The sequence below is a fragment of the Pyxicephalus adspersus genome, chromosome 7 (assembly GCF_032062135.1).
Source record: "Pyxicephalus adspersus chromosome 7, UCB_Pads_2.0, whole genome shotgun sequence".
Taxonomy (NCBI): Eukaryota; Metazoa; Chordata; class Amphibia; order Anura; family Pyxicephalidae; genus Pyxicephalus; species Pyxicephalus adspersus.
Window position 1 is genome coordinate 65615026 of NC_092864.1, and position 12269 is coordinate 65627294.

At 36.4% G+C, this 12269-nt stretch overlaps 1 protein-coding gene across 1 annotated transcript in view; it reads right to left on the reverse strand.

Moving 5' to 3' along the window:
- Positions 1-258: 258 nt before the first annotated feature.
- The window catches only part of MFSD6 (major facilitator superfamily domain containing 6), a 20867-nt gene continuing 8856 nt past the window's right edge, over positions 259-12269 (reverse strand). The window contains 4 exon segments of the mRNA XM_072418800.1: positions 259-1706; positions 4762-5042; positions 8428-8526; positions 9150-9311. Coding sequence (XP_072274901.1) covers positions 1494-1706; positions 4762-5042; positions 8428-8526; positions 9150-9311 — 755 coding nt within the window. The 3' untranslated portion in view covers positions 259-1493.

Genomic DNA, 12269 nt, shown 5'->3' on the forward strand with positions numbered 1-12269 from the left:
CCCCTTCAATATAAGGGGAAAGTAGCTATTACTGTTAATTTTTAAACTAAACTAGCCATATTTCAACCAGTTATTAAGAAAAAAAAAAGTAAATTGTTTTACATTAAGGACACTTCAAGTTTAAGTGTTGTAGTTCTACTTACAGCTTATTTATCCAAACCCGTTTTAGTTCTTAACAGACTTCATGGTTACATACTAAACATAAAACACATGCTTTAGCGGTGTAAATGCTGTGATTGTGTATAGACTACACACAGACATGTGAATGTTGTCTTTATAAGTAAAGTGCAGCAAAGCCTATTACATGTTTTATCCAGAACAGGGAAACTTGCCTCTTTTTTACAAGATTGCTGTACAAAAATGAAATCTAGCATTCCCATATTTACACTTTTTTCATTTCAAATGTATATTTTGCAAGAACACCGCTCTTTACAAAACCCACAGTATATCAGGATACACTTTTATAAATACATTTTGATTCTGTAGTAATATAAAAGGTAACTGCTGGTTTTACCAATATCTAGAAATTAAATACATATATACACAGACATAAAGGATAATTCAAGTTTTTGTAATAAATCTGTATTTTATGTAGGCTTCCTCCTCTCTGATTACCTCAATGTTTCGCAACCAGGGTTCCTTAAGCATTGAGCAATTTTTGCCTCTCAGGTCAGTGTATGTGACCCTCTAATGATTTTTTGGGCTGTCTGTTAGGGTGACATTCTTCCCAATGACCAGCACACTAATAAAATGTGAGCTGTAGATATATTAAATATAGTAGAGGGTTTCCTGACGACCTGAAATTTTTTTCAAGGGTATCCCATGTTCAAAAGGTCAAGAAAGACTGGGTAACAGAAGGGCCCATGCCATTTGTGTGGAAACAGCAGTCTCTCTGCTCTAGTCTGACACATCCTATGCTATGTCAGGGCTACAGCTCTGCAAAAAGCATGACAGTAACAGTGAGTGGTAACAGTGAGAAACTTGGAAATCTTTTTTTTTTTTTTCAAATTAAAATTGAAATTAGCAACTGTTACTAAAACATAATAGGGCTTTAAATAATATTAACAGGGAAATGGGAAACTATAGGACCATTTTGTAAGCAATCATTTCCCTCTGTGAATCTATGTTCACCAATTTCAATGGGCCAAATCTTTAAAATATTTCCTATGTAAGTTAGCTAACTGAACAGTAACACAATTTTAGCAAAACCAGCTAGAAAACCATTGTATACTGAATCTATACACCTAGTAATTTTATATTTAGCAATGCCTAAAGCAATGCCTCTGGCTGTTTCTGTAAACTTTAATCTCAATGCATTCCACAGATGATAAATTACACATATAAATAAAATGTGGTTCACAGGATGAACCAGGTTATTATTACAATATAACTTTATGCTTTTTTTGCTGTTTATTCTATTAAATAATTTTGTCTTTTGCTGATATTTCCAGTGTATGATCATAATATTTCTCAGTGTGTACAGAGTAACAATATTATTGTCCCATATCCGTGTGTGGAATAGATGGGCTGTCTTCTGGAGAATTGTCCCTGGAGAGACCGGTGTCAATCGGGTCAGCCTGGTTGCTATTGTCTGGTCCACCAATATCCCTGTGCTTCCGGCTATCAGCAGTATCGGCAGTTACATCAGTACTAGGAGATTCACCCACCGCTGACTGTGGTGATCTTGATAAATTATTTTCATTTTCCTGGGACAGATGGAAAGTAGATAATTAAATTAAAGTACTTTGTTGTTTGGACATAAAGGAAAATCCTTACACCATGAAAGAAATAAAGATATGAACATGCAGGTTTGGAAGTCAGACATAAAAGGGAACCATGAAAGTGCTTTATAAAGAAAATAATAGAAAACATAAAACTGCACACCTATAATGAATATACTTCTGTGAAATAAGAATAATGTCCCTGAAATTCAGTCTGTCACAGAACAACAGACCAAAAACTAAACAAATAACATTTTATATGATACCCCAGGAATAATCCACAAAAATGGTTTTCACTGGCCAGATGATGGTGGGTTTGAAAAGAATTCAAGCCTAAGGCCAACCATTAGGGGCTATTGATTTTTCTGCAAATATGCAAAGCTTCTCAATGGACTGAACTTGTATAAGTGCTAGAAAATAACACATCAGAATGATTTTACAAAAACAAAATGATTTTACAAATAACAAACTCTTAAACAGCAACTGCACTGGGGATAATTGTGCAATTAGAAAGGGCGTTGCACCATACATGTTCACTACACATAGACAATCACATAAGAATCACAGTGGCAGCCTCAGTCTCCATCAAGGTGATATCATTTTGTCAAAACAAAGGGAGAAGTTATACGAGGCAAGCATTACCTTACCTTAGTTCTTCTTTCCTAACTGTTATCCCACAAGCAGCAATGGAAAAACAATACTTAATGCACATAACTATACAATAAAGCAAAAGTAAAAAGCACAGAGAGATATAATATACTGGGAATATTTTTAATTACCAATTTTTGAAAGTGGAACCCAATGCATTTTTTTCAATCTGTAGTAATCCTTACCACTAATCAGTGTGCCTTACTTTTTACTGTACATGGTATTAGCTAATATATTGTTTGCATGGCAGAACCTGAACCACAGACCCGGTAACCGTAATAGTTCCTGTGGACTGTAGTAATGACACCATAATAAAATGGCATAAATTCTGACTTCACAGCTTAGACTCTGCAAATCATTTCACTGTGTTATACAATTACTCCACATTTAGAACCAGGGCCTCTGCAGCAATCTGTTGTCCTGACCTCCAATGTTTGGTTCAGCAAATTAAAGTCACTTAACCTCCCTAGCGGTCTAATTCCTTCCAAATTTCCATGCAAAAAGTGGTACAATTTTTTGCATTGAAATGTATTTTTCATTGTAGGCTGTAGTTCTTAGGCATATCTCACTTATATTATTATATAATTTAATAATAAACTGTAAATAACACAACACAACATATAATATGTAATTATATATATATATATATTATGAGTATTTCTTTGTATTGGACTCAATACAGCTATTTTGTATTGAATCCAATACAAAATTATTTTATTTCCCGACGATCCTCCCACCCACACCGTCGCATGTACCGACGTCACTGGGAAACCCCGTAGATCTTGTCTCTGCACTCTGCGGCTGGAGATCGGAGGAGCAGGACGTGTGCCCAGGACCTGCAGGGATGCCGGGAGACAGCGATGGAGCAAGGTAAGTGGGGTTTTTTTAGTTAAAACTGACCCCGAGTGTGACTTGGGATTACCGCTTTTTGCATGTAAAATCCATCCCGAGTCACACTCGGGATTACTGCTATGGGGATGAAATTACAGAAGATAGGGCAAAGCCCAACAACACGTTTCTCTCATGTTTAGTTCCCTAAAACTCCAGTAGCTTATATTTGGAAATACAGGTAGTCCCCGGATTAAGGACATCCGACATACGGACGACTCCAAGATACGAACGGGCTTCCCTGCTGGTTCCTGTGCAAGACGAATGGGGGAAAGGGGGCGGTTTGCAGAAATCTTTGCTAAACACAGCTGAGGTTGTGGGTGATCTTAAGGACTGAGCTCTTTCTGTAACCTCTTGTAACACTTTAATAACCAAGACAAACTCTGCAGTTGTTTCTTTTTGCATATAAAAGCACAGCTTGCTCCAGAAGGTAATGAATGTCTAGGCTCCATAAAGTTTTTTTTTTTGCTTTGTTTGTGATTAACTCACAGTAAGGATTTTATATATACAGTAACTGACACCATGCTGTCTAATAATATGTTGAGACAAACATCTGTCTTAATTGCATTTATTAAAAAAAATGTACCTGTCCCGACATACAAATTCAACTTAAAAACAAACCTAGAGTCTCTATCTCGTATGTAACCCGGGGACTATCTGTAATCATATCAATCCATTCATGGACACAACAGCTAACCCTGGACTTAGCGAAACAGCTTCAGCTAATCTTCATGGCTATGAGAATGTTTTCCAATCACTATATATCATTTTTATTTCATCTGAAAAAATTTACTTTGCAAAATTATTCTGGAAAAAAGACATTAAATAATAGTCATGCTGAAATCATGTGACTGACTATTCAAAGAAGAATCCACTATATTTAGACAGTTGGGATAGTGTTCCCTACATGTACCTTCTTATCTCCTAAAAAAAAAAAAAAGCAAAAAACAGAATTTTTAACTTACATAAAAGAGTTGTCTACCCTTTTATGTAAAGTGAAAATTCTGAGATTAGGTACACTTTAAGTACTTTGCTAAGTCTTCTACAAAGATTATGTAGTAAACAGACTTAGTTTTATGTTTTCATACATAATCATATAAGTTCCACTTTAACAAACACTGCTTGTATTTCTCTGTTACAGTTACAAGTTTCTGAGAAGAACTGATAAAAGTAAAATGGAAATTTCCACTTAGCCTATGTACATCAGAAATAGGTGTTGTAGACACTGTGGGCCCGATTTATTAAGACTGGAGAGGATACACTTTCATCAGTGACGCTGGGTGATCCAGCAAACCTGTAATGGATTTCTTCAAAGTCAGTTGTTATTTTCTGGCAAATGTTTTAAATCCTGGGCCATATCCATTCCGGGTTTGTTGGATCACCCAGCTTCACTGATGAACGTGTATGCTCTCCAGCCTTGGAGAGCTTCAATAAATCAGGCCCACATACATACCATCATTACCTGAATTACCTGAGCCATTACACCGAGTATTGTAGACGTTACCTGGAGTGGCTGGTTTTCAGAGACTTGGTTGGTTTTGGAAAGAGACATCATTTCTTTTATTTGATAAAAGGCATATGCGAGAGTGACCCATGGCGAGGAACTTATTCCCCAGGCTGGTCTGTTAACATCTTCTTGTTCCTCCTGGTGTTTTGTCTTCTTAGGTGGCAGCTTGACCTGAATAGTCGGCATAATGTTCTCGGCGTGCTGTGGTATCAGGTCGATAGTTGCTATGGGAACTGGGCTGGAGGGAACAGGGATTCTTTCCGCCAGCATAGATTCATCTGCAGCAAAACAATGTCAGTCAATACAATTGCACAGATTTAGGCGCATACCTGAAAAGCGCCCTATGAAGATAAACAAAAAAAGACTTTTACATATGATATCTGGAGGCACAAAATACCGGTTATATTTTTATAAATATATGTATTTGTATAAACTTGTTTGGTTGCTATTTCTGCACTTTTTCAATTGTACTTGTATGCCAAAGTGAAAAAAAAACATCCTCATAAAAAGATCAGCTGGATCAGCGGTCGCCCACTGGTGGTCTGTCAGAAAATTTTGGTGGGCCACTGGGGGGGGGTGCAGCGGCCAGAGCTGGGGACCATGTCTCCCGTATGGATCGCAGGCTCGGGGCAGTGGACACAACCCACCCACTTACCACCCACCCATTGTAGGCTCAGATCTGCCATAAGAGAGTGAGCGGGTTCTGGTACCATGACGTCACTCTGGGGGGGAAGTTTCTTCCCCTTTTAGTGACACACGGCCCCCCGCACATATGCAGTCCAGAGTCCGTAAGTTTAGGAGTCCGTAGGTCCGAAAAGGTTGGTGAACACTGAGCTAGATCACAATATTCACATGAATATCTTGCATTGTGTGACAATGTGACAACACCTCGGTTCCAGACACCACAGGGCACCATTAAAGGTTTTCTTTGGTTAATCAGTGAATATGAGGGCAGGTCCGGCTTACAGGAAAAGGGAAGCAGTTTGAAATAAATATGTGGCAGCTTTCAAGGGAAAATCTAAAAAACTAAGCTTTGTAGCAGTAAGTTGCTGCACAGACCAATGTTTTAAATTTTACATATCAAACTTCATGTTACACCCCCAATCTTTGTAGCAAGATGTAACACTGCCATGACAGCAAGATCTTGTGTGGAAATTGTACACAGTGTCTACAGGACCTACAAAACTTCTTCAACCATTAAATTGTCATCTCGCCAAATAGTGAAACCAGCTATTCTACTTATGCATTTATAGATTGCACATATATTGGATTATTCTGTCTAATCAGGGCTCTGCTTTGGCCTTTACTGCTGACTGCCTGTATATTATTTAATGACAGATTTATAGCATATACCAAAAATTACAAAACAGATCTTTTTTTTAGGTTTATCTTATTATATACTTATAGGGAATAAACTTCACAATGACAGAATATCACTTATTAAAATACTCTGGTTTGACAAGGGTGTGAAGGGTTTGCCATTGTATTACCATTTTATTTAATGAGTAAATATTGAGTCAAATATATGATAAAGCCAACTTGTCTTTATTAGGTTACTGGTAAGTGGCAATCAGTCTTATTTTAATCTTACATAGTTAGCTAGTTAGTCAGGTTGAAAAAAGTCCATCAAGTCCAACCACTAGGGAAATAAACCTATCCCAGATATAAAATCCTATGAACACACTGACAAATATTTTAATAAAGCCAGCCCTTTCTTATTGTGGTTATAAAACAAACTGTCATTTTGTAAGGACTGACAATCTACAGTGATATGCTTATGGTTAAAGAATTATTATTGAACAGAAAACGTATTGTGTAAAGTAGCATGTAAATCAAAAATAAGGACACATGCTGACTACTGGATAAATATAGCCTAGACTGTGCAAAAAGATGAACCGAGACACAGAAGAGTCTAAAAAGCAACCAATAATCAAAAGCACGTTTTTGTATGCAAGTATGTCCAGCCAGCTTTTTTCTTAGTTTATGGAAGATACAGAAATTGGGGAAATGTAAACTGCTAATGAAGCCCCAGATACCACACAACACCTGATAGTATTTCTAATATCCCAAACTAGACAATAAAAAATACCTTAAGCGTAGCCAACCCATTGTCCGTAAAATATTCAAGTACTATGTCAAAGCAAGATAACACAAAGGATTAACTTTAATCCCATTTTCTGTACCTGCCTATACTTACCTTCTCCTCAAGCTCCCATTGCCCATTATCCATGGGAACCCCTTTGTAATCCCGGCTGGAGATTACAATTACTTCTCTTTTCTTCTCTTACCTATGTGACAGAACAGAGTGCCTATCGCAGACCTAAACTAAAATTTCTACCTTGCAAAAAGAGTAGACAACCCTTTTACATAAGGTAAAACGTACCTTATTTTTTTTGGGGGGAGGAGGTTTAAAAAAAAAAAAAAAAAGTAGCACTTATTCCCTTTCTAGGCGATCAAGACTGAATGGGAGAGCAGAGCCCCCTGGATACCTAGGTCACGCATCCCGGGAGGCTCTGGCTGCTCCTTCTGCACATGGCCAATCTCTCAATGCACAGAAGGAGCTTTTTCTTCAATAGGGGAATAAAATGGCAAATCACGAATGCACAGCGAGATTGGCACTTTTTTCACTCATCTATCTATGCCAAAAAAGATGGTTGCGCCTGGCGTTTCCTCTGCGAAGGAGGATACTGGAACAACGCGGGACCCGTTTCAGGAAATTTCAGAATGGATTGATGGATCTGCGAAAGGTTTTTTTTGGTTCAGTTTACTTCCACTTTAAGCAAAAAAGTACAGCCCAGTCATAATGGAAACAGAGTGCTACATTTTCACCATACACTGATATATGTATGGGGGGGTTATCTATGTACATACATGCAGCCAGCATTTAAAGAACTTGTTGTTTTCCCTAAATTGGAAAAACACAGATGTCACTTGACAAGACAAGACGTGCTTTTTAATACATCAGCTTTATTTTAGTCCGGGTCATGTACTGATGAAAGGACAAAAGGAGTTGTCATTACATTGCCCAATTAACTTGTGTGCAAATACTGACACAATACAATCTAATAACTATGAAGATAATAGGCTTGAACCAGGTGGTGAAAGATCAGTTTCCCAGATGTTTGTTGCTATTACATTTATTATAAAAAAAGTATCCTAGTCATCTGCTTTTGCTGCACTACCTTTCTTTTACTGCTGCTATCCATATATCTACAATTGTCCATCTTCAATGGTCATTTTACACTCGCTATCAATAATTCATCACTGGTCCCATACAGAAGATCTATCGTCTTGTTTCCACTCACACGCATGAGAGATTTGCTTTTACCTTCTACACTTGTTAATGGGGGAATATATAACTTCAACAAATGAGAGGTCCTCTCTAACATGGAAATGAGCCTTGATACTAACTCTCTTTATAAAAGTGTCCCTTGGTCTAAACGAAAACCTGGCCAATAAAATACTAACAGTCTAAAACCATTCATATTTCTTATATGCTCACTATAAAGCAGTAACAATCACACTCATATATATATATTTATTACATTAACATGGTTACATAGACATATATGTAATAAAATAGTACCCTTTAAACTATTTGTTAACATGTATTTTATGTATGTTACATTCCACTTTATTTTAATAACAATAAACAATACAAACCTTCTTCCTTTTGAGGGATGCCAATCCACTGGATAAATGCAAAGAGAAGGAGAATCACAAGAGATGCCATCCCGATCCCTCTGAATGTTTCTGCCGCACCTGAATTATCAGAAGTTACATTAGTTAACATGGGGATGGGGGTTGTATGTTACCATGCAGGATATTCTAAATGGATTCTTTAGAGTTGTTCATTTCAGGAAAGTGTTTTCTTGTTATTATGCTTACAATGAACATTTAACAATAGTAAGGGTCATATACTTTATATTAGCAAAAATGTCAAGGAAAACATTAGATTATTTCTAATGTTCCCTTGTTGGTGCTGTCATTGAACATATTTAAAAAGTAATGTAGAATGGTAGAAATCATTACAACTGACGTCACATTCATATCTGAAATATTTATGACTCCTCTAGTATGTAATGTGTATATGTTAAGCAACTAGTATGAATCATGGATCCATGGGTAGTACAAGTGAGTGATAAGCAGGAGCTGTCGGTGACGTTGATACACCTAATAAAACCACTTGTTTTACAGCCTATGCAAATCTCCTTTATAACAAGATGAGCAAAGGAAATATGTGACTCAAAAGTAAAGGCCCAGAAAAGTTTGTACAAAACTGAAGGGTTTGTTCCTTTTGCCTAATTTGATAGCTATCAGATAAATATATAAATATACTAGACAAAATTACACACAAAAAGAATTATTGAATCTCTGTAACTTACCAAAGAAATTCACCAAGACACCACCAATCATGGCACCACATCCTCTACCAAGCCCTAGATGGAGGCCCTGCAAGATTCCCTGAGCAGAGGTTCGTAATGCAGGAGGAACTGCAGCGCTGAGATATGAAATGCAAGCAGCCCAAATGGCAGCATGGGTCACACCTAGAAAAAAAAAAAAAAGATTGCATTATAGTCAGAAAGGACTAAGGATACACAGTGGCAGCACAGTGGCTCAGTGGTTAGCACTCTGGCCTTTGCAGCGCTAGGTCCCAGGTTTGAATCTCGGCCAGGACACTATCTAAATGGAGTTTGCAGGTTCTCCCCGTATTTGCATGGGTTTACTCCGGTTTCCTCCCACATTCCAAAAACATACATCCCCCCAAAATTGTCTTTAGACTGTATTAATGACATATTACTATGGTATGATCATTAGATTGTGAACCCCTTTAAGGGACAGCTAGTGACATGACTATGGACTTTGTACAGCACTGCGAAATATGCTGGCACTATATAAATACTGTATAATAATAAAAATATATATAAACTATTTTTATTTTAAAGAGCAGGGATGGGTTAAAACCCATGTCCGGTACTTTTTTCTGTTTGCACTGCACTGGGGTAATCTCTCTTCACTTCCTAAACCTAATCTGAAGAAAACCATCATCCCAAAGATTTGTCACTAGAATAGGTCTGCAGTGAAGTATTTGCCCTCATCATTTGATCTGGTAACAACTCTTGGTCGGAGGTTGGATCTACCCTTATTTCCGCCTTGATGAGAACAAATAAATGGGGAGACACAGACAGCAATGAAAAAGTGACAGTGTCTAACCATTTCCAACTTCATAAAAAAAATAAATTGCCAGAGATGGCGATACAGGAATGTAGGAGGTGTTACTCTAATATCAAGTGATACGGAGTGTTTGTTAAACCAACATTTTTAGTAAACAGTACACTCAAACAATGTTAGTGTACAAAATATAATCCCCAATTTAGAGGCAAAATATAAAAGATGAGCATGTGTTGAATGAACAGATAACAAATATTTCAACTCTCAAAATTTCATTGGCCTGCTATATGGTGAATGGTGAAATATGAAGTTTGCATTTATATATACATGTAAGTGAGGGTGGACGGCTTTTAAAAAATGTGTGATTTTTTTCCATTTTTTACCCTAACTTTATTGCCGATATAAAAGGTTCACACTCTAAATCCTGGCAACCAAGAGGGACAGATATCCCCAGAATACAGGAGGATGGGGATCAGGTGGGGCAGGGTTGATGCTTACAAAACACGAATATGAACATGCTCTTACTCTACAGCTACCAAAATGTTCTAAATGTACAATATGCATTGTATAACACGAGAGCACAGCCTAACAAAATAAACATAGGATATTATAAAATATGTGTCCTGTTTTGTCTTATTATCAAAGGTCCAAATTATTATAATTAATAATATTATCAGACAACAAAATTTAAACCACTACACATTCAAAGATCAACCTAATTAAATATTCACTTGATAATATTACAACAACATATCACATGGAGTCCATTTTTTGTGTTAAAGTCTCCTTGCCCTTGTTTTTGGTCCTTCTTGGTGTCCTTGTTTTGAGTTCTAATCAAGGGGAACATAACAAACTTTGTACAATACACCCATTAGTCTCTGTATATATAAACAAGACTTGCTTTATACTGTGTGTAGGACTATATATAAACACACACACACTTATGAAATAAAATGTTGACATTGTTGTTGGCTGTTCTATTTAACTGCTAGGCAGCATCCAAGTTGTGCCAAAACATGATCTTATCACCATTACTTTCTGATGTTTTGTGGTTGTGTACATAATGAGTCACACGCTGGTGACACATCTGAAAATGCTTCAACAAAATGTGGCCAGAAATGTATCTGTGCTGCAAAGCATTTTCTAAAAAATTTTTATGTAAAAAAATACAGTAAATCTGTTTAATATAATTTGTAAAATTTACAATCACTAAAAGCGTTAACTTTTTCGACATATTTCAGCAGAAAATAATAGAGCTTCACTTAAAGTTGATGGGGATATACTTTCATTAATCTAATATTAAATAATAACTGCTCTGTACCATTTACCTAGTCCACCACTGACCTAATCCCCTCTTATCTTCTCCCTCTATATCAGAAATACAGAACAGTATATCTACATAATTCAATATCTTTCTGCTTTCCTTCCATGAAATCTCCCACCGCTATATAAAAGTCCCCTCCAATATAAAGGAAGCTCTTAGACCCCCGAACTATACATTTACATCAAGGACCTCTACAGGAGTGATTATTGTACAGTTTTCATGGATTGGATTGGTGAAAAAAAGTGTTAAAAAGTAACAAAAAAATCCTGACAGAAAATGTAAAAGGTACACAAAGCTCAATAAGTGCTTTTTTCTGGTTTAGTAATTTAAGTTACAAACTAAGTTTATTTTTTCCCCTAATGTTAAGAATAATAAATCCAGCATACCATTCGAAACCCTGACTGAGTTGGTATTTTGCTACTAAATCTATTGGAGAACTATAAAAGTATAAAATACAGTTGTAATATTGTAATTACAATTCAATGTAACCTTGTGGACCTTCAATCTATAAAAATACATTTATGTGAAATTGCATTAGGCCCACTTATGACTTGGTCCATGTGTTAGAAAACTTTCTGCAGTCCAAAGGTTAAAAAAAAGAAAACTATAAAAACTATAAAATATATTTTCTATCTTTCCATAGATAAACAGTCAGCGCTCAGTAATCAGTCAGTCATGTGAGTGAGACATTAGGGTCTATTTCACAAACTGTTCTCATCAGATTAAATGAAACAAAAGTAATCACATAAAAATGCTGACAACAGGATGCGATTCTACACTTGATAGCAATTGATGGTAGGGCTAAGCATCAACACCAAGCAAGGACTGCACACAATGCTGGTGATAATATGTGGCAAAGTATTTATATAATTAATCAGTGATATTGATTGACCACAGCTTTTTAAATGTGTCCTATATTGTTCATGTATATGCTTTAGTTGTAAATCAAAAGCTATTATAGATGCTTTGTAGCTTTAATTTTCCTTTCATTTGCCAAGAGTTGCTGTAA